This window comes from Anomaloglossus baeobatrachus, chromosome 3 (assembly GCF_048569485.1).
Source record: "Anomaloglossus baeobatrachus isolate aAnoBae1 chromosome 3, aAnoBae1.hap1, whole genome shotgun sequence".
NCBI lineage: Eukaryota > Metazoa > Chordata > Amphibia > Anura > Aromobatidae > Anomaloglossus > Anomaloglossus baeobatrachus.
In genome coordinates, this window is record NC_134355.1 from 491590392 (window position 1) to 491614152 (window position 23761).

At 48.7% G+C, this 23761-nt stretch overlaps 1 protein-coding gene across 1 annotated transcript in view; it reads left to right on the forward strand.

The window, feature by feature from the left end:
• Positions 1-23761, forward strand: part of PDCD10 (programmed cell death 10) — a 102230-nt gene that overhangs the window by 29678 nt on the left and 48791 nt on the right. Inside the window, exons 2-3 of the mRNA XM_075340657.1 lie at positions 4100-4302; positions 22773-22826. Coding sequence (XP_075196772.1) covers positions 4207-4302; positions 22773-22826 — 150 coding nt within the window. The 5' untranslated portion in view covers positions 4100-4206. The remainder of the gene's footprint in view (positions 1-4099; positions 4303-22772; positions 22827-23761) is intronic.

Below are 23761 nucleotides of genomic sequence, written 5' to 3' on the forward strand. Positions count from 1 at the left end.
TGTAATCAGGAAAAAAAGCACCATACAATTTTTGTTGTGCAATTTCTCCTGTACTCTTATTAAAAAAAAAAAAAAAAAACAAATTTGGGGCTAAATAAACTTTGTAGAGAAATGTTCTTATTTTCAGTCCTCAATGTTCTAAAAAATCTGTGAAACAACCTATAGATAAATTCTGTGAGAGGTGTGGTTCCCAAAATGGGTCACTTTGAGGAGTTTCCACTGTTAAGGTATTTCAAGGGCTCTGCAAACACGACATGTCCACGATTTATTCCAGACAATTTTGTGTTCAAAAAGTCAAATTGCGCTCCTTCCCTTCCGAGCCCTGTTGTGCACCCAAACAGTGATTTCAATCAGGTATCCCTGTACTCAGGAGAAATTGTACCTTCCCTTTTCTCTTGTAACCTTTGTGTAAAATGCAAAATTTAGGGCTAAAGCAATATGTTTGTGGGAAAAGTTAAATTTTTTTTTTTTTTCTTTCCACATTGCTTTAAATTTTTTTGAATTGTTGCACTATTTTCATTAATAAATAAATGCAAATCAAAGTGACACTGGTCAAAATGGTAATATGGGGCCTAGTCAAGAAGGTGACAATAGGCTTGAGGGTGTATGGATTTAAAAAAAAAAACCCTCTGATTTTAAACAATAGATTTTTATAATTTAAAGGGAAGCTATTAGGATGAACACTTTGTCTAATCATGTAATTAGACCAGCTCTTGGGTCCAGAGCTCAAATCCCACGAAGAACAATCTTTAAGGAGTTTGAATGTTCTTCCTGTGCTTAGTGGGTTTCCTCTCTGATCCTCAGGTGTTTGTGTCTCGTCTAGCCCCCCCCCCCCCCCCACACACACGCCAAAGTCATACTGACAGGGAATTTAGGTTTTGAGTTGAGCGAGTACCTAACTATTCGTACTCGCTATACTCATAACGAATACTGTCTAAGGCTATGTGCGCACTAGAAAAGTGATTTTTCTCAAGAAAATTTCTTGAGAAACTTCTGGGAGTTGAAGATTACCGCACCTGCGGTAAAAAAACGCCCCAAATCCGCGGGAAAAACGCATGAGGTTTTGCCGCAGGTTGGTCCCTGCGTTTTTTTTTTTTATGCTGAACAGAAATAAATACTATAGATAATAATCGATAGACAGATAATGGATAGAGGGAAAGATGGGTAGATGACTAGATAGATGAAAGACCTATATAATGTCCCACCCCCCTGCATATTCTAAGCTGGCAACCTTTAGTGACTTTCATGTGGCACTAAATCATGCTTAGCCTTGTATTTAGCCAAAAAATAAATTTAAAAAAAAAAATGACATGGGGTTCCCCCTATTTTTGTAGCCAGCTAGAGTAAAGCAGACGGCTGCAGCCTGCAAACCACAGCTGGCAGCTTCACCTTGGCTGGTAATCCAAGACAGAGGGCACCCCACGCTGTTATTTTACATTTAAATAATTTAAAACAAAAAACATGGGGTCCCCCCCCCCAAATTGGATCACCAGCAAAGGTAAAGCGGACAGCTGGGGTCTGATTCTCAGACTAGGGAGGTCCACTGTTATTGGACACTCCCCAGCCTAAAAATAGCAGGCTGCAGCCGCCTCAGAAGTGGCGCATCCATTAGACATGCCAATCCTGGCGCTTCGCCCCAACTCATCCCGTTGCCCTGGTGCAGTGGCAAACGAGGTAATATATGGGGTTAATGCCAGATGTGTAATGTCACCTGGCATCAAGCCCTGGGGTTAGTGATGTCACGCGTTTATCAGATACCCGACATCACGAACCCAGTCAGTAAGAAATATGAAATAGACAACTAAAGTTTTTATTTGAAAAAAAACAAAAAAAACACTCCCCACATTCCCTCTTTCACCAGTTTATTGATAAGAACAATCAATTCCACGTCCGGCGTAATCCAATAAGGGGGGGGGGCGTCCCACAGCTATCCATACCATAGTCACTGTCCCAGTCCATGAAGAACAGAATGTTCCCTATTGGCTGGGAGAGTAATGCAGTGACCTGAGCTAACATCAATAGCCCATGTCACTGCAGGGGATGACGAGCGCTGCTGTCAGGAGGATAGATGAGATCATTACCTGCTGTGATGATCTCCTGCAGTCCTGCCATCAGCACTGTCACTGCCTTCTATGCCTGCCGCGTTGTCAGCAGTATCGCGAGAGCCCGTGACGTCACCGCTAGTGACAGTCTTGGGCCGCTCGCGAGACGGGCATAGACAGCAGTGACAGAGGTGACGTCGGGAGGCAGGAGATCGTCACAGCAGGTAATGATCTCATCTGACCTCCTGACAGCAGCGCTCGGCATCCCCGCGGCAGCATGCACTGCTCAGTGTCAGTGTCAGTGTCTGCCTGTGCTGCAGGGTGACAAGCTGCCGATACTGCGGGCAGACACTGATGCACTGCAGGGCAGGCAGCCGCGGGGCTGCAGCGGGACACAGACTGCACGGGCACCCGCCCGAGGTCACACGGAAGCGCTTCTGTGCGGCGTGCAGGGAGTGTGAAGTCTGTGTTTACTCTGCTCCGCTTCCTCTTCTGTCATAATCACATCACTCCCTGCAAAACCGCAGGCAGCGATGAGCATTACCGCAGGTAAATCGTGGCTATACCGGGGGTATACAGCACATCATTTGCGGAATTTCGCAATTACATTACAGTGAATGGAGTGAAATTCCGGGGGTATTCCACAGGTACCTGCGGAAAATAATGGACATGCTCATTTTCTCAAGAAAGTTTCTTGAGAAAAATCCGCAGCGTGCGCACAGCTATTTTTTTTTTTTGTTCCCATAGGTTTTGCTGGGAAATGTCTGCAGAAAGGTTTGAAATCTTTCTCAAGAAATTTCCGCAGCAAATCCGCGGGTAAATCTGCCTAGTGCGCACATAGCCTAATACTCCCGTATTCATTCTGAATAGCGTGTGCAGTGCAAGTCGCAAAGTAACAAGTAACCCTAATGCCGTACTATTCGTGCGAGTAGCGAATAGTGCGGTATTCGGGTTACTAATTACTTTGCGAGTTTTCCCCCTTGACTTGCATTGCGCACGCTTTTGGGAATGAATACGGGAGTATTAGACAGTACTAGTTGAGTGTAGCAAGTACGAATAGTTAAGTACTCGCTCAATTCTAGTTTTGAGCCCTAATAGGGATGGTGAGGATGTCGGTAAAGCATCCTCACTGATGGGGCTATATATGTGTATGATAAATGCAGATTTTTGTGGCATGTGTGAACGCTACGCACTGTAAACTTTTATCTTTGAAGGGGTGATTGTATCTAAGACAGTGTAGCTTAGCACTGTACACTAATTTTTATCCACTTTTTATGTAATCTAATATTGCACTACTGGCTGTAGAGGTGTCTTGCTGGTTTGACATCGTCAGAATTTCCCAATAGGCTGACTTTAGAAAATGGCTCTAATGTGACATTGTTACTAACATAAACAAATGTCGGCTCACTGTCCTCAATGCATGTAGGACTAAATCACTTGATCCAGCACGGATCATCCCAGGTGAGGGTGTCCACGATGTCCATGTAGAAAGCAAATTATCCAGCCGATCACAGGCAGTAAAATTCAAAAAACTTTATTCCTTTTTAAAAGTTTTTGGTATGTATTCAGCAGCTACAAGCAAATACAAGACATGTAGTAGCAGACATAATCCAATGCGTTTTGACATATTACAGTGTCATAGTCTTATTCATGGATCAAATCCATCATCCATGAATAAGACTCTGACAAAGTAATATGTGAAAACGCATTGGATTATGTCTGCTACTACATGCCTTGTATTTGCTTGTAGCTGCTGAATACATACCAAAAATGTTTAAAAGGAATAAAGTTTTTTGACTTTAACTGCCTGTGATCAGCTGGATAATTTGCTTTCTGCATGGCTCGTGACATTGTTACTACACCAAGTCCAATCTGCTTGCACTCACTATAAAACTGTGATACTACTGCTGTGCTGACACAAGTGTGGTCACTGTATGGGTGTTTAAGAGTTGGATTGCCACAGAACCATAGGTCGTATTCTTTTACGGGGATTTGGAGCTCTACTAACCCTAAGGATCCAGAAGTGTACACTGACCCATTGTTTCTTCTGTTTTTAGGGTAACTGAATAATTTCTTGCACAAATAGGAACGCCTGCATCGAGCGCACTGAATGAGGAGATTTCTGCTTCTATAGCATCATATTCTAACAGCCTGGTCTCTGTGAATGAGGATGACAATGGAAGAGATGAAGAATGAAGCAGAGACCACTTCTATGGTTTCCATGCCATTGTATGCGGTTATGTATCCAGTATTTAATGAGGTTTGTATTCTTCATGTGCAACACTTACAAGTACTTAAACAACGTTATGTCCTCTAACTTTGATTTGGGGTTCATTGCGTTTCTACATCACTTCACTTTTTTATTCTATCTAGAAACACATTGGGGTTGATACTTTAAGGCCCCCTTCACACGTCAGTGATTCTGGTACATATGTGCTTTTTTTTTTTTTTTTTTTTTTTTTTTTTTTTTTTTTTTTTTTTTCACTGAACGTGTCTCCGTGCAGCGTACACGTGTGTCCGTGATTCTGCACGGAGACAAGTCCGTTTTTTTGTTTTTTTTTTTCTGGCGTCACTGATGACCCACGGACCACACTATGGTGTGATCCGTGAAACCCGTACCAGAAAAACACTGACATTAAATAAACATTTTGAACTCCCCTTTCCGGCGATTCGCTGTGCAGCCTCCGCTCTCTGCAGCTCCTGCCCGGTTCATGAATATTCATGAAAGCAGGAACAGCCGACCCGGAAGTAGCTGCAGAGAGCGGTGGGCGGACGCTACAGAGCCGAGGAGTTTAGCACCATGGACAGCAGGAGCGAAGGCAGGTGAGTAAAGTCCATGTGCAATCAGTGATTGCACATGGACAACCCACGTGTGCCGTGAATCATGGAACACGGAGGGACAAGTGCGCATTTTACACGTCAGTGAAGAACGTCCGTGTTTTTCATGGATGTGTGAAGGGGGCCTAAGACTGGTGTATGATGTTCTTAATAAAGGGGCACAGTGGAGTAAAACATGTCACGTTCATTAAGAGGCGCACCTAGTCCGGAACTAGAGTATCTCGTTTGACGTAAAAGTATTTACACCACTGAAGACAAACCTATTCTAGGAGCGATACCTTTTTTGGCTAACCAGAAAAATATTTCCAAGCTTTCAGAGCATAAGGGCTTCTTCAGGCAGATATAAAAAATCCATTTAGAAACCTGCCCTCTGGCGGCCCTGAAAATAGCTGGCTGGTGTCGGACCCTGGCCGATCAGGCGTTGATGACTTTCCCTAAACATAAGCCATCAATGTAAAAGCGCATAACCACTTTAAGTGAAATCCATCTTTCTTCGGCGCTCCATTGGGAGACCCAGACGATTGGGTGTATAGCTACTGCCTCCGGAGGCCACACAAAGCATTACACTAAAAAGTGTAAGGCCCCTCCCCTTCTGGCTATACACCCCCCGTGGAATCACGGCTGCTCAGTTTTCAAGCTTTGTGCGAAGGAGGTCAGACATCCACGCATAGCTCCACTGTTTAGTCAGCAGTAGCTGCTGACTATATCGGATGGAAGAAAAGAGGGCCCATACTAAGGGCCCCCAGCATGCTCCCTTCTCACCCCACTTTCGTTGGAGGTGTTTGTTAAGGTTGAGGTACCCATTGCGGGTACGGAGGCTGGAGCCCACATGCTGTTTTCCTTCTCCATCCCCCTGAGGGCTCTGGTGAAGTGGGATCTTACCGGCCTCCAGACTCTGAGGCCGGGCTCCATCCACAGACCCGGAGATCCTGCTGGATACGGAGCTGGGTACCATCAGGGACAAGGCCCTGCAACATTCAGGTACTCTGTGTCCCCGTGCAGACAGGCACAGACACACTCCAGCGTTGCTGGGTGTTCTAGTGCGCCGGGGACAGTAGCGCTGCGCGCATGGGTTTTACTCACTGCAGCTTAGCTGAGTGAGTTTATGTGGGGAACTGCCGCGCCGGCCGCCATGGAGACAGCGGCGCGGCTGAGACTTGTAGTGCGCCGGGGACTTCGCGCCGACCGTGCTTTTACGATGGCAGCGCTGATAAATCTAGTCCCCGGTTTCTGCGGCCTAGTTACGTTCGTTCCCGCCCCCAGCCCTGTCAGTCAGGGCAGGGGAGAGACGCTGTACAATAGCAGCGCCGAGGGCTGGAGTCTTATTTACATACTCCAGCCCTCTCACTGGGCACAGTGGGACGCCAGTTTCCCGCTCGTTGTCTGCACACGCCCACGGCCGCCCCTCTTCACAGGACGCCGGCAGCCATTCCTGCACGCAGTCTGAGCTGGAGAACGGACATAGCCCTGGGAGACCCAGACAGGGGATTCTGGCGACCACACACCCGCTATTAAGCGGGCGGTAAGCAGCACCTAAGTGCTGACCCCACTAGTGCCACAGTGTTGTTTTGTGTACTTTTGTTTGTACATATATATATATTGCACTGTACGGTCGCTTCTTGGCTTATACCCCTATATTGCTCTGAGGAGACAACAGCATGTCATCCGCAAAAAGCAAGGGTGCCAAGGCACGGGCTTCATATGCTGCCTGTACCGCATGTGGGGCTGATCTACCGGCAGGTTCCACTGACCCCCATTGTGTGCAATGTTCGGTCCCTGTGCCACTTCGTCAGCCGGAGTCTATGCTAGTAGTGGCCCAGGCAGAGACGCCTGTGAACCCTGCCCCGGTGACGGGGACAGAGTTTGCAGTTTTTGCTGATAAGATGTCTGTGACTATGACAAAAATGCTAGAAACCTTGCAGTCCAGGCCGGTCACTCAGACCATGGGCACTGCTGATTCAGGTCCCCCTCAGTTGGAACTAATCCGTGCTCCAAGGGGGTCCCAGACATCACAGGCTGAAGGCTCGGACTCGGACGACAGTCCCAGGCAGCCTAAGCGAGCTCGCTGGGAGAGACACTCGGCGTCATCACGCTGGTCAGGGTCTCAGCGAGAGGATTCTCTGTATGATGAGACAGAACTAGGTGATCAGGAGTCTAATCCTGAGACTGCTCTCAACCTGGATACCCCTGATGGTGACGCCATGGTGAATGATCTTATAGCGGCCATCAATAGACTGCTGGATATTTCTCCTCCAGCGGAGGAGGCAGCAGCACAGCAGGAGAAATTCCATTTTAGGTATCCCAAACGTAAATTGAGCTCTTTTCTGGACCACGCGGACTTCAGAGAAGCAGTCCAGAAACACCATGCTTCTCCAGACAAGCGTTTCTCCAAACGTCTTAAGGATACCCGTTATCCCTTTCCCCCTGACGTGGTCAAACGCTGGACCCAGTGTCCAAAGGTGGACCCCCCAATCTCCAGGCTTGCGGCTAGATCCATAGTTGCAGTGGAAGATGGGGCTTCACTTAAAGATGCCAATGACAGACAGATGGACCTCTGGTTGAAATCTGTCTATGAAGCGATCGGTGCGTCGTTTGCTCCAGCATTCGCAGCCGTGTGGGCACTCCAAGCTATTTCAGCTGGTCTGGCGCAGGTGGACTCTATTATACGTCCATAAGTGGTGTCCTTGACCTCGCAAATGTCTGCGTTTGCAACTTACGCTATCAATGCGGTCTTGGACTCTACCAGCCGTACGTCAATGGCGTCCGCCAACTCGGTGGTTTTACGCAGAGCCTTATGGTTAAAAGAATGGAAAGCAGATTCTGCTTCCAAAAAATGCTTAACCAGTTTGCCATTATCTCAAGACAGGCTGTTTGGTGAGCAATTGGCGGAAATCATTAAACAGTCCAAGGGTAAGGACTCTTCCTTACCCCAGCCCAGATCAAGCAAACCTCAGCAGTGGAAGGGACAGTCGAGGTTTCGGTCCTTTCGAGGTTCGGGCAGGACCCAATTCTCCTCGTCCAAAAGGACTCAGAAGGAGCAGAGGAGCTCAGATTCCTGGCGGACTCACTCACGTCCAAAGAAAGCAGCCGGAGGAACCTCTTCCAAGCCGGCTGCCTCATGACTTTCGGCCTCCTCTCTCCGCATCCTCGGTCGGTGACAGGCTCTCCCGCTTTTGCGGCATTTGGCTGCCACAGGTCAAAGACCGGTGGGTAACAGACATTTTGTCTCACGGGTACCGGATAGAGTTCAGTTCTCGTCCTCCGCCTCGGTTCTTCAGAACTTCCCCACATCCCGACCGAGCCGATGCTCTTCTGCAAGCGGTGTGCTCGCTAAGGGCAGAGGGAGTGGTGATCCCTGTTCCTCTTCAGGAAAGAGGTCAGGGTTTTTACTCCAATCTATTTGTGGTGCCAAAAAAGGACGGCTCTTTCCGTCCTGTTCTGGACCTAAAACTGCTCAACAAGCACGTGAAAACCAGGCGGTTCCGGATGGAATCCCTCCGCTCCGTCATTGCCTCGATGTCTCAAGGAGATTTCCTAGCATCAATAGACATCAAAGATGCTTATCTCCACGTACCGATTGCTCCAGAGCACCAGCGTTTTCTACGCTTCGTTATAGGAGACGAACACTTTCAGTTCATAGCCCTGCCGTTTGGTCTGGCGACAGCCCCACGGGTTTTCACCAAGGTCATGGCAGCAGTGCTAGCAGTCTTGCACTCTCAGGGACACTCGGTGATCCCTTACTTGGACGATCTACTTGTCAAGGCACCCTCTCAAGAGGCATGCCAACACAGCCTGAACGTTGCGCTGGAGACTCTCCAGACTTTCGGGTGGATCATCAACTTTTCAAAGTCAAATCTGTCACCGACCCAATCACTGACATATCTTGGCATGGAGTTTCATACTCTCTCAGCGACAGTGAAGCTTCCGATGGACAAGCAGCGTTCACTACAGACAGGGGTGCATTCTCTCCTTCAAGGCCAGTCGCACCCCTTAAGACGCCTCATGCACTTCCTGGGGAAGATGGTGGCAGCAATGGAGGCAGTCCCGTTTGCGCAGTTTCATCTGCGCCCACTTCAATGGGACATTCTCCGCCAATGGGACGGGAAGTCGACGTCCTTGGACAGGAAAGTCTCCCTTTCCCAGACGGCCAAGGACTCTCTTCAATGGTGGCTTCTTCCCACCTCATTATCACAAGGAAGGTCCTTGCTACCCCCATCCTGGGCGGTGGTTACGACAGACGCAAGTCTGTCAGGGTGGGGAGCAGTTTTTCTCCACCACAGGGCTCAGGGTACGTGGACTCAGCAGGAGTCCTCCCTTCAGATCAATGTTCTGGAAATCAGGGCAGTGTATCTTGCCCTACAAGCCTTTCAGCAGTGGCTGGAAGGAAAGCAGATCCGAATTCAGTCGGACAACTCCACAGCGGTGGCATACATCAACCACCAAGGCGGGACACGCAGTCGGCAAGCCTTCCAGGAAGTCCGGCGGATTCTGATGTGGGTGGAAGCCACGGCCTCCACCATATCCGCAGTTCACATCCCCGGCGTAGAAAACTGGGAAGCGGACTTCCTCAGTCGCCAGGGTATGGACGCAGGGGAATGGTCCCTTCACCCGGACGTGTTTCAGGAAAACTGTCGCCGCTGGGGAAGGCCGGACGTCGATCTAATGGCGTCCCGGCACAACAACAAGGTCCCAACTTTCATGGCACGGTCTCGCGATCACAGAGCTCTGGCGGCAGACGCCTTAGTGCAAGATTGGTCGCAGTTCCAACTGCCCTATGTGTTTCCCCCTCTGGCACTCTTGCCCAGAGTGCTACGCAAGATCAGGTCCGATTGTCGCCGCGCCCTGCTCGTCGCCCCAGACTGGCCGAGAAGGTCGTGGTATCCGGATCTGTGGCATCTCACGGTCGGACAACCGTGGGCGCTACCAGACCGGCCAGACTTACTGTCACAAGGGCCGTTTTTCCATCTGAATTCTGCGGCCCTGAACCTGACTGTGTGGCCATTGAGTCCTGGATACTAGCATCTTCAGGATTATCTCAAGGGGTCGTGGCCACCATGAGACAGGCTAGGAAGCCCACGTCTGCTAAGATCTACCACAGAACGTGGAAGATTTTCTTATCCTGGTGCTCGGCACAGGGAGTGTCCCCCTGGCCATTTGCATTGCCTACTTTTCTTTCCTTCCTGCAATCTGGTTTGGAAAAAGGCTTATCGCTCGGCTCCCTTTAAAGGGCAAGTCTCAGCGCTATCGGTGTTTTTTCAAAAGCGTCTAGCACGACTTCCTCAGGTACACACGTTCCTGCAGGGGGTTTGTCACATCGTCCCTCCGTACAAACGGCCGTTAGATCCATGGGATCTGAACAGGGTACTAGTTACTCTCCAGAAGCCGCCCTTCGAGCCTCTGAAAGATGTTTCACTTTCTCGGCTCTCACAGAAAGTGGCCTTTCTGGTAGCGGTCACGTCTCTTCGGAGGGTATCCGAGCTGGCAGCGCTGTCATCCAAAGCTCCCTTCCTGGTTTTTCACCAGGACAAGGTAGTTCTGCGCCCGATTCAGGAGTTTCTCCCTAAGGTGGTATCCTCTTTTCATCTCAATCAGGATATCTCCTTGCCTTCCTTTTGTCCTCATCCAGTTCATAGGTATGAAAAGGATTTGCATTTGTTGGATCTCGTGAGAGCACTCAGAATCTACATTTCCCGCACGGCGCCCCTGCGCCGCTCGGATGCACTCTTTGTCCTTGTCGCTGGTAAGCGCAAAGGATCGCAGGCTTCCAAATCCACCCTGGCTCGATGGATCAAGGAACCAATTCTTGAAGCCTACCGTTCTGCTGGGCTTCCGGTTCCATCAGGGCTGAAGGCCCATTCTACCAGAGCCGTGGGTGCGTCCTGGGCATTACGACACCAGGCTACGGCTCAACAGGTGTGCCAGGCAGCTACCTGGTCGAGTCTGCACACTTTCACCAAACATTATCAGGTGCATACCTATGCTTCGGCGGACGCCAGCCTAGGTAGAAGAGTCCTGCAGGCGGCGGTTGCCTCCTCGTAGGAGAGGGCTGTTTTGCAGCTCTAACTTGAGGTATTACTTTACCCACCCAGGGACTGCTTTTGGACGTCCCAATCGTCTGGGTCTCCCAATGGAGCGCCGAAGAAGAAGGGAATTTTGTTACTTACCGTAAATTCCTTTTCTTCTAGCTCCAATTGGGAGACCCAGCACCCGCCCTGTTTCCTTCGGGATTTTTGGTTTTTTCGGGTACACATGTTGTTCATGTTGAACGGTTTCAGTTCTCCGATGTTACTTCGGATTGAATTTGTTTAAACCTGTTATTGGCTTTCCTCCTTCTTGCTTTAGCACTAAAACTGAGCAGCCGTGATTCCACGGGGGGTGTATAGCCAGAAGGGGAGGGGCCTTACACTTTTTAGTGTAATGCTTTGTGTGGCCTCCGGAGGCAGTAGCTATACACCCAATCGTCTGGGTCTCCCAATTGGAGCTAGAAGAAAAGGAATTTACGGTAAGTAACAAAATTCCCTTTAGAGAGCAGGCAGACAATGAATAATTAAGTGATAAGAGTTGGGCCTTTCCCCTTTAGTCTTTATCACAGGATGAGGATATTTGGAGCCTGGATAACTTAGTGATGGGCAGACCTGCACATACCTAGGATTGACTGGTCCAACCAGGTGTTTTGTTTTTGGTTTTTTTTTTTTTTTTGTTCTGGATTTTTAAAAAAAAAAAATCTCTTTGGGGATGCAAATCAGGTGCTTTAAAATGGTTATTGGGGGCGAGTTCTTTATACTTCCCAGTCTCTGCGTGGCTGTAACACTACTTCTGGGGCCGCTCATTATCCTTCATACATATGCACTGCTTCCCCCAACCACAGGCAGTCTCAGCATCTCAGTCCGTGCCCCTACCCTGTGTGACAGCATGTCTGACTGCAAACAATCACAGATACAGATGCTGTGTGCGTGGCTAGAGTGGTGTAAAAATAAATTTAAAAAAATTGGCGTAGGGTCCCCCCCATATTATGATGCACAGATAAAGCATACGGCTACAGACTGCAGCCCCCAGACATGTGCTTATCATGGCTGCCTGCAACCACCAAGGATTGTTGCATCTGCTAGATGCAACAATCCCAGCTTTTTACTCTGCTCTTCCCAATTGCCCTGGTGCGGTGGCAATCTGGGTAGGGTTAATAGCTCACAGCTGCCACTAGTAATGGGAGGCATCTGAGACCCTCCTCCCTCATTACTAATCTGTAAGTGAAAAATAAACACACAGCACAAAAATAAATTGTTTGATTTTAAAATAGAAAAACACATTGACCCCGTTATTCTATCCCCCCCCCAACACCCCTGCAGGTCCGAACGTAATCCATACGAGGTCCCACAACTATTCCAGCTCTGCATGTCCGCACATGTACATGTCCGCTGGTTGTGGGTTTCAGGCAAAGACTGATCCGCAGCGATGAGCAGTGGCGTCATTCAGGTTACCTGTGGTTACCGGTGGAGGACCATGGGAACCTCCAGCTGTGACCACAAATGAAGTGAGTGATGTCATTACTGTGGCTTAGTCTCAGAACATGGCCGCACGCTGTGAGCTTCAGGCAGTGTCCACGCCTTGTGCCTTTAGAATAAATGTAGCAGAGCTGGAATAGTCGGCGGAACCTCATGTGGATTTTCACCTGAGTGTTTTGGGAGTTACTAAAGGGGTGAAAGGTGGTGGTGGTGGTGGTGGTGGTTTGTGGGTTTTTTTTTTTTTTTTTTTTCATACAGATTTGTAATGGGTGTTATGATTCAGGGACCGAGGAGGATCAAAAAATGCGGAATCTCAAATGGTAACAGAGTGGCTGGAACCTTTAATAGATTGCAGACCTAATCCTGACACACAACTGGAAGTAGCCGTGGGATGAGCCTACGATGACCTAGTCGTCTCGACACAGCCGGAGGAGTAAATATTCTCACAAATAGAGATATAAGAAAGCTAATCTGCCTTGGAGCAGTCCCCAAAGATAGCCCCCTCCACATGTAAAGGCTACGGTGATATAGAAAAACACAATACAAAGCTAGAAAAGACAGGCTCAGCAAAGGTGAGACCAAACTATCTTTGTAGGAAAGGATAGGAAGGACCATTGTCTGCAACCGTAAAAAAAACCTTATATACCAGCACTTCTGAGGGTACTTTCACACTTGCGTTAAGCGGAGTCCGTCACTATGGAGAATAGCGCAGTCCGTTAACACACTGCGCTATTCTCCATAGACTTGTATGGACGACGCACTGTAACGCAAGTGTCAGCGTTGCATCAGCTGAGCGCCCGGCCACCGGCATGTGAGAGCGCTCAGCTGAGCTGCCGGCTATTGAGAGCGATCAGCTGATCGTTCACAATAGTCTGCTGCCGGTAAAACTGTAAAGAAGAAAAAGAAAAATAGCTTCCGTTTTGTACGATCCATAGCATCCGTTGTGCCACTATATGCAACGCATCCATCACACAACGCAATGCTACGGAAGCCGTCCAACGCAAGTGTGAAAGTAGCCTAATATGGAAAAATCCTGAGGTCACACAACCTCTTCCCCGCTGTATCAGCACTCAGATGTTACTAGGATCCAAAAACATTAATACCGAGCATGAAAAACATAAACCTTGCAGAATCATGGAGCTAAGTATACAGACACTCCCAGCAGGGAATGATCCCATTCCACCAAGAACTCCACACAGATAAATTAGGAATCAAGCATTAGTATCAAAGCAGAAAAAACGAAAGTGGAAAACAAACAGCAGAAGTACAAAGACCACTTATCTGAGAGGAGTTCTGGTAGTAAGCAGAGCTGGTTACAGAATGGCCTTAACACACAAGAGACCATTGAGCACTGGCAAGTAACAAGAGAAAACTACTCAGTTATATAGTCCCAATCTGACCCCGATTACCAGTCCTCTACAGGTGTGTGGCTTTCATCCCACAAATCAACTGCACCGCCAGCACTGACCACAAAAGGGAGCCCCAAACTGGAAAACGTATTCACAACAGTCGGGTAAAGTTCTTGGATTGTCTCATTTAATGGATGTGAAAAATCTGGGCGGCTGCAGGCTATTATTTTTAGGCTTGGGGGCTCAATAAGCATGGTTCTCCCCAGCTTGAGACTACCAGCCCCTAGCTGTCGGCTTTATCATGGCTAAGTATTATCAAAATTGGGGGATCCGCACTCCGTATTTATAATTTTAATTTTTTTAAAAATCCGCATACGGTCCCTCTTAGTGTGATACAGCCAAGATAAGCACATGCCTGAGGGCTGCAACCTGCAACCATATGCTTTCAGTACTGGGTATCATAATATGGGGGATCCTACACCAATTTTTTTTTACACCAAAATAGACACGTACACAGCGCCAGTGATTGAATGCAGTTAGACAGATAGTGGGGGCTCTGTGTGATTGCAACCAATCAGACAAGGGGACTTGCCAGTGAGTGGGGGAAGCAGTGAATTGTGTGAGGCTAATAAGCGGCCCCGGAAGCAGTGTGGAGACTGGTAAGTATAACGCGCTTGCTCTATTTTTTTTTTTTTTTTTTGTTTGTTTTTTTTTTTTTTATTACCAGAGTTTCCGGGCCATTACCCGAAGTTCCCTGAGAACTCCGGGGCCGGTGCTCTCGTACTTTTGAACCCTCATGGATCTGCACTTTTACAGTCCAAGTTCACCCATCACTTTTTCTGGCGCTTTCTAGTCTCGCCTTGTAGTCTACCAGAGTTTTGGCATCATGGGAAAGTTCCCTCTCCTGTAGTCTTTCTTACACAATGAGCCACAATCTTCTCTTATGATCTGTGACTGGATTAAAAAAACAAAAAAAAACCCATTTTATTTTTCTCCGCATTATATGGATAATTCTGCTTTGCTTTTCCTTTTTTATGGGTTACATTGATGTGATTTATGAGTACTGTGGGAGTGTACGAGGACACAGGACCGTGTGTAAAATTATAGCTTCAATTTGTGCAGTGTCTCCAACTTGAATCCATCTAAGCTTTGGCTTCCGAAAGTGCCATTGTATTATTTTTGGGACAGCTGGTAAACAGACTGCTCGGTAATGCTTGTGCATCTGTACGGAACCCTCTCCAATAGAAATCATTTAGACGCATTGCTTTTGGCGGATTGTTTTCTGCTTACATACCAAAATATGCAGATGCTGCAAAACTGTCTGGCCGGATGTTTTATTTTGTACTCGTTCCTTTGCGATAAGGTTCGTGGTGCGGCTTTCTACGCGACGCTGCATACTTACCATATAGGAACCTATAACGGGAATGCGAGCTCTGCAGATAGACGTTAACAGCTGCGAACCCTGGTAATCTGCGTCACCTTTCTGAGCTGCAATGCAGTAAATGATTGTGGGAAGGAATTGCTCAATTCATACAGCACAAAATGATCACTTGCTTTAATTTTATAATGGTTCCCTTTTATAAGGAAATTATCATGTTATTATATAGAAATGATACAGCTGTATATGTTTGTCTCCCACTAACCCGACCGTTTTTGTAGAGATGATGAGAAAATCGCTTCACGCAACCACGACCCAGGTCCGTGCTCGCTGAGCTTACAGGTTCCCCGGCACGGTGTTTGATTTTTCTGCCTGGTATAACGGCTAATCCTGAGCTGAGCCTTTAAATGGAGTGTAAGGAAATGTCCACAGCTCTTGTCCGTGGCCGGAGAGTGACCTGGTCTGGGGTTGTATGCAGCGATCTGCTAATCTGTAATCATGAGAAATCTAGTGTATAAACCCTGTTCAAATCGGGCTGAAAGTGCACCTGGTCTGCTTTTTCTAAGTGCATTGACTCTCCCCGAGTGCACTCCCAGCCTGATCGGCATACGGCGTCTACACTGATGTGATGACTGTCACGTAGACAATTGTGGAAAAAGCTATAATTTCAGATGCCTATCCCCCACTCTACAGCCATACCACTGCTTCAATGGGTAAGAACATGCTGACAGGTTCTCTGAAAATAAATACATAAATTAAAAAGCCACTAGGAAATAAAGTTGTTGAGCCATACTATTTTTTTTATTTTTTTTGAGGGGGTTTTTTAAGCTCTGCTACATAGCAACCAATGCATCTCTGCAACCTGTGAAGTATTCACCAAGTTTTCCCAGAAATCAATATGGTGGGGGGGTAGAATAAAAATTCTTATACCTTTTTTCACTTGATACAAAGTTGTTTTTTATTTCTTATTCTTCTTTTCAAAGGTTAATGTGAGACTGTTTGTTTGTTTTTTTTTCCCTTTTTTTTTTTTTTTTTTTTAAAATTTAACATTATTAAATGGAACCTGTCAGGTTGAAAACTGCATCTGATCTGCCGGCAGGAGATGATCAAATTGATAGAAATGGGTTTTGGGAAAGGTTTCAGGAAAACTTTAATGTTGTTCATTTAAACCCGTGATGTATGAGTCAAGAGGGCGGGGCTACTATGTGATTGAAAGTCCTACCGGGATGACTGCACATGCAGAGACCAGCTGTCAGTCACTCAGTAGGACCGCTCCGTGTGTGTGTTATATAATATACCATGGATCTCGAGGAATAATTTAAGTTGTAATGAAACCTTTCCATCAAGCCTATATATCATCCTGCTTGGCCTCTTTCCCTATACCATGATGTCCACAGATGGAACTGCATGTGTGTGGTGTGACAGAGATTCCCTTTCAGTCAGCAATGTATTCACCTGGGGATGATCTCTGAATTAGTGAGTTTCTTCAGCGCTCTATTGGGAGACCCAGACGATTGGGGTATAGCTACTGCCCTCCGGAGGCCACACAAAGCACTACACTAAAAAGTGCAAGGCCCCTCCCCTTCTGGCTATACCCCCCCGTGGTATCACGGGTTCTCCAGTTTTCAAGTTTTGTGCGAAGGAGGTCAGACATCCACGCATAGCTCCACAGATTTTAGTCAGCAGCAGCTGCTGACTATTTCGGATGGAAGAAAAGAGGGCCCATATAGGGCCCCCAGCATGCTCCCTTCTCACCCGTGGATGGTGTTGTAAGGTTGAGGTACCTATTGCTGGTACAGGGGCTGGAGCCCCACATGCTGTTTTCCTTCCACATCCCCTTGTAGGGCTCTGTGGAAGTGGGATCCTGCCGGCCTCTAAGCTCTGACGCCGGGCTCCATCCACAGACCCAGTTGAACCTGATGGATATGGAGCAGGAGTACAATCAGGGACATGGCCCTGCATCATACAGGTACTCTGTGTCCCCGGCAGGCACAGACACACTCCGGGCTGGCTGGGTGTTGTAGTGCGCCGGGGACCGTATCGATTGAGTTGGTGTTCCTGCAGTTTACTGGGGGACTTTTGTGTTGTGGGAACGCAGCGCCGACCCCCACTGGACCGGCGGCGCTGCTGTGACTTGTAGTGCGCCGGGGACACGCCGACCGCGCTTTTACGGCGGCGGCGTTTATAAATCCAGTCCCCGGCTTTTGCGGCCTAGCTCCGCTTCGTTCCCGCCCCCACCCTGTCAATCAGGGTAGGGGAGAGACGCTGTTTCGCAGCAGCGACGAGGGCTGGAGCCTGATTTACATGCTCCAGCCCTCTCACTAGGCACAGAGGGAAGCAGGCTTCCCGCTCTTAGCCAGGAACGCCCAGGGCCCGCCCCCCCTCCTCTCCCAGGACGCCGGCAGCCATTACATGCAGTCTGGCTAGAGGAAGGACGCAAGGCTCTGGGAGACCTGGACTAGGGGGCTTTTGGCGACCACACACCCGCTCTTAAGCGGGCGGTAAGCGGCATTTCAGCTGGCCCCTCTAGTGCCTCAGTGTGTATTGGTGTACTGTGTCACCAGATATATATATTTATTTATTTCTTGCACTGTGAGGTCGCTTCCTGGCTGGATACCCCAGATCGCTCTGAGGAGGCAGCAACATGTCATCCACAAAACGCAAGGCTGCCAAGGCTAGGGCTGTGTACACTGCGTGTGCTGCATGTGGGGCTGCTCTACCAGCAGGTTCCAAAGACCCCCATTGTGTGCAATGCTCAGATCCGGTGCTGCTTCGCCAGCCGGAGTCCGGAGGGGTAGTGACCCAGGCTGAGACGCTTGTAAGTCCTGCCCCGGTGTCAGGGACAGACTTTGCAGTTTTTGCTGATGGAATGTCTGTGACTATGGCAAAAATCCTTGAAACTTTGCAATCCATGACTGGGGCTCAGTCTATGGACACGGCGAGGTCTCTGTCCGCTAATCCCCCTCAGTTGGAATTAATCCAGACTGCAAGGGGGTCCCCGGCTTCCCAGGCTGAGTATTATGACTCAGATGATAGCCCCAGCCACCCTAAGCGAGCTCGCTGGGACAGACCCTCAACGTCATCACACTGCTCAGGGTCTCAGCGCAATCAGTCGCCCTGTGATGCGTCTGAAGAGAGTGATCAGGAGTCTTATCCTGGAACCCCTCTCAATCTGGATACCCCGGATGGGGACGCCATGGTAAACGAGCTTATCTCAGCCATCAATAGACTGTTGGATATTTCTCCCCCAGCTCCTTCTGCAGAGGAGGCAGCTGCAGAGCAGGAGAAGTTTCGTTTCCTCTATCCCAAGCGTAAATTGAGTGCTTTCTTGGATCACTCTGACTTCAGAGAGTCAATCCAGAAACACGACGCTCATCCAGAAAGGCGTTTCTCTAAACGTTCTAAGGATACACGTTTTCCTTTCCCCCCTGATGTGGTCAAGCGCTGGACCCAGTGTCCAAAAGTAGACCCCCCGATTTCCAAACTTGCAGCTAGATCCATAGTTGCAGTGGAGGATGGCGCTTCACTTAAGGATGCCAATGACAGACAGATGGACCTTTGGTTAAAATCTGTCTATGAAGCTATCGGCGCGTCGTTTGCTCCAGCATTCGCAGCCGTATGGGCACTCCAAGCTATTTCAGCTGGTTTAGCAAAAGTGGATGCTGTCATACATCCAGCGGTGCCGCAAGTGGCGTCCCTTACCTCGCAGATGTCTGCGTTTGCGTCTTACGCTATCAATGCGGTCCTAGAATCTACCAGCCGCACCTCAATGGCGTCCGCCAATTCGGTAGTTTTGCGCAGAGCCTTGTGGTTAAAGGACTGGAAAGCAGATGCTGGTTCCAAAAAATGTTTAACCAGCTTGCCTTTATCTAGGGATAGACTGTTTGGCGAGCCATTGGCTGACATCATTAAACAGTCCAAGGGTAAAGACTCTTCCTTACCCCAGCCCAGATCAAGCAAACCTCAGCAGAAAAAATGGCAGCAGAGGTTTCAGTCCTTTCGAGGTTCGGGCAAGACACAATTCTCCTCGTCCAAAGGGACTCAGAGGACGCAAAGAGTCTCAGATTCCTGGCGGGCTCACGCACGCCCCAAGAAAGCAAATGGAGGAACCGCTTCCAAAGCGGCTACCTCATGACTTCCAGCCCCCCCCCTCCGCATCTCCGGTCGGGGGCAGGCTCTCCCGCTTTTCCGACATTTGGATGTCACAGGTCAAAGACCGGTGGGTGACAAACATTTTGTCTCGCGGGTACAGAATCGAGTTCAGTTCTCGTCCTCCAGCTCGGTTCTTCAGAACCTCCCCACATCCAGACCGAGCAGATGCCCTGCTGCAGGCGGTGGACTCCCTAAGAGCGGAAGGAGTAGTGGTTCCTGTACCGCCTCAGGAACAAGGGCGAGGGTTTTACTCCAATCTCTTTGTGGTTCCAAAAAAGGACGGCTCGTTCCGTCCTGTTCTGGATCTAAAGCTGCTCAACAAACATGTGCACGCCAGACGGTTCCGGATGGAAACCCTCCGCTCTGTCGTTGCCTCAATGTCTCAAGGAGACTTCCTTGCCTCAATAGACATCAAAGATGCTTATCTCCACGTGCCAATTGCTACAGAACATCAACGTTTTCTACGTTTTGTGATAGGAAACGACCATCTTCAGTTCGTAGCTCTGCCATTCGGTCTGGCGACAGCCCCCCGGGTCTTCACCAAGGTCATGGCGGCGGTGGTAGCAGTCTTGCACTCTCAGGGACACTCGGTGATCCCTTACCTAGACGATCTACTTGTCAAGGCACCCTCTCAAGAGGCATGCCAACTCAGTCTACATGCTACGCTGGAGACTCTACAGACGTTCGGATGGATCATCAACTTTCCAAAGTCGAATCTGTCACCGTCACAGTCGCTAACGTATCTTGGCATGGAGTTTCATACTCTAGCAGCGAGAGTGAAGCTTCCGCTGAACAAGCAGCGGTCCCTACAGACAGGGGTGCAATCCCTCCTTCAAGGCCAGTCGCACCCCTTACGGCGCCTCATGCACTTCCTCGGGAAGATGGTGGCAGCCATGGAAGCAGTTCCCTTTGCGCAGTTTCATCTGCGCCCACTTCAATGGGACATTCTCCGCCAATGGGACGGGAAGTCAACGTCCCTGGACAGGAAAGTCTCTCTTTCCCAGACGGCCAAGGACTCTCTACAATGGTGGCTCCTTCCCACCTCATTGTCTCAGGGAAGATCCTTCCTGCCCCCATCCTGGGCAGTGGTCACGACAGATGCGAGTCTGTCAGGGTGGGGAGCAGTGTTTCTCCACCACAGGGCCCAGGGGACGTGGACTCCGCAGGAGTCCACCCTTCAGATCAATGTTCTGGAAATCAGGGCAGTGTATCTTGCCCTACTGGCCTTCCAACAGTGGCTGGAAGGAAAGCAGATCCGAATCCAGTCGGACAACTCCACAGCGGTGGCATACATCAACCACCAAGGAGGGACGCGCAGTCGGCAAGCATTCCAAGAAGTCCGGCGCATTCTAATGTGGGTGGAGGACACAGCATCCACCATATCCGCGGTTCACATCCCAGGCGTAGAAAATTGGGAAGCAGACTTCCTCAGTCGCCAGGGCATGGACGCAGGGGAGTGGTCCCTTCACCCGGACGTGTTTCAGGAAATCTGTCGCCGATGGGGAGTGCCGGACGTCGACCTAATGGCGTCCCGGCACAACAACAAGGTCCCGGCATTCATGGCGAGGTCGCGCGATCAAAGAGCTCTGGCGGCAGACGCATTAGTTCAAGATTGGTCGCAGTTCCGGCTCCCATACGTCTTCCCACCTCTGGCACTCTTGCCCAGAGTGTTACGCAAGATCAGATCCGATTGCAGCCGCGTCATACTCGTCGCCCCAGACTGGCCGAGGAGATCGTGATATCCGGATCTGTGGCATCTCACGGTCGGTCGACCGTGGTCACTGCCAGACCGACCAGACTTACTGTCCCAAGGGCCGTTTTTCCATCAGAATTCTGCGGCCCTGAACCTGACTGTGTGGCCATTGAGTCCTGGATCCTAGCGTCCGCAGGATTATCTCAAGGAGTCGTAGCCACAATGAGACAAGCTAGGAAGTCAACGTCTGCTAAGATCTACCACAGAACGTGGAAGATTTTCTTATCCTGGTGCTCTGCACAGAGAGTATCCCCTTGGCCATTTGCATTGCCCACCTTTCTTTCCTTCCTGCAATCGGGGTTGGAAAAGGGCTTGTCGCTCAGCTCCCTTAAAGGGCAAGTCTCGGCACTATCTGTGTTTTTTCAGAAGCGTCTAGCACGTCTTCCTAAGGTGCGCACGTTCCTGCAGGGGGTCTGTCATATTGTGCCCCCGTACAAGCGGCCGTTAGATCCATGGGATCTGAACAGAGTACTAGTTGCTCTGCAAAAGCCGCCCTTCGAGCCTCTAAAGGACGTTTCCTTTTCTCGCCTGTCACAGAAAGTGGCGTTTCTTGTTGCGATCACATCGCTTAGGCGAGTGTCTGAGCTGGCAGCTCTGTCATCCAAGGCTCCCTTCCTGGTGTTCCACCAGGACAAGGTAGTGCTGCGCCCCATTCCGGAGTTTCTCCCTAAGGTCGTATCCTCGTTTCATCTTAATCAGGATATATCCTTGCCTTCCTTTTGTCCTCAGCCGGTTCACCGGTATGAGAAAGACTTACGTTTGCTAGATCTGGTGAGAGCACTCAGAATCTATATTTCTCGCACGGCGCCTATCCGCCGTTCAGATGCACTTTTTGTTCTTGTCGCTGGCCAGCGCAAGGGGTCGCAGGCTTCTAAAGCCACCCTGGCTCGATGGATCAAAGAACCAATTCTGGAAGCCTACCGTTCTGCTGGGCTTCCGGTTCCTTCAGGGCTGAAAGCCCACTCAACCAGAGCTGTGGGTGCGTCCTGGGCTTTGCGACACCAGGCTTCGGCTCAACAGGTGTGCCAGGCAGCTACCTGGTCGAGTCTGCACACTTTCACCAAACATTATCAGGTGCATACCTATGCTTCGGCGGATGCCAGCTTAGGTAGAAGAGTCCTGCAGGCGGCAGTGACATCCCCGTAGGGGAGGGCTGTTTTGCAGCTCTAACATGAGGTATCTCTTTACCCACCCAGGGACAGCTTTTGGACGTCCCAATCGTCTGGGTCTCCCAATAGAGCGCTGAAGAAGAAGGGAATTTTGTTACTTACCGTAAATTCCTTTTCTTCTAGCTCTTATTGGGAGACCCAGCACCCGCCCTGTTGTCCTTCGGGATTTTTTTGTTGTTTGCGGGTACACATGTTGTTCATGTTGAACGGTTTTTCAGTTCTCCGACGTTATTCGGAGTTAATTTGTTTAAACCAGTTATTGGCTTCCTCCTTCTTGCTTTGGCACTAAAACTGGAGAACCCGTGATACCACGGGGGGGGTATAGCCAGAAGGGGAGGGGCCTTGCACTTTTTAGTGTAGTGCTTTGTGTGGCCTCCGGAGGGCAGTAGCTATACCCCAATCGTCTGGGTCTCCCAATAAGAGCTAGAAGAAAAGGAATTTACGGTAAGTAACAAAATTCCCTTCTTCTAATGGTTGTAAGTATTTGTGATGCAAATAGATCTTCCTGTCTTTATGCAGTAGAAGAAAATGAGTGATCATTGATGCACTAACTTTCTTTTTTTTTTTCTTTTTCCCTCCTATCTTACAGTTAGAGCATGTAAACCTTTCAGCAGCTCAGACTCTCCGGGCAGCTTTTATAAAGGTAAGATCATTTTAGCACATTTTGTGCTCGTCCCCAATAACCTGTAAGCTGCTGCGTTTTTTTTTTTTTGACCCTTGAGGTTTTATTAGTTACTTTGAGACGAGAGATTTGCAGTGTGGGTGCTGAAAGTAATGCAGATTTCACCTTTCAGAATTTTGTTAAAGACTAAAAGGTAGGGTTTTTTGTTTATGCCAATGAAGAAATTTCCTAATTTAAAGTGGGCAAATCCACCACAAAATGAGCAGCTGCAGAATTTAGTTAGTACAGAAAGTATTCAGACCCTATTAAATTTTCCACTTGGTTTCATTATAGCCATTTGGTAAATTCATAGTTTTTTTTTTTTTTTCTTCTCATTAATGTACACTCTGCACCCCATCTTGACAGAAAAAAAACAAATAGAGATTTTTCAATTTTTTTTTTTTTTTTTTTTTAAGAAAAACTGAAGCATCACAAGGTCATAAGTATTCAGTATTAAGTAACATGCTGTCCATTTCCTTGGGAACCTCCTTGAGATGGTTCTACTCCTTCATTGGTGTCCAGATGTGTTATATTAAACTGATAAGGCTTGATTTGGAAAGGCACACAGCTGTCTATATAAGACCTTAGCTCACAGTGCATGTCAGACCAAATGAGAATCATAAGGTCAAAGGAACTGGCCAAGGAGCTCAGACAGAATTGTGATGAGGCACAGATCTGGCCAAGTTTACGACATTTCTGCAGTACTCACGGTTCCTAAGAGCACAGTGGCCTCCATAATCCTTAAATGGAAGACATTTGGGACTACCAGAACTCTTCCTAGATCTGGGCAATTGAAGGAAAGATGAATGCGGCCTATCCTGGAAGAAAACCTCTTCCAGAGTGCTCTGGACCTCAGACTTGGCCAACGGTTCACCTTCCAGCAAGACAATAACATGGCTAAAATAACAAAGGAGTGG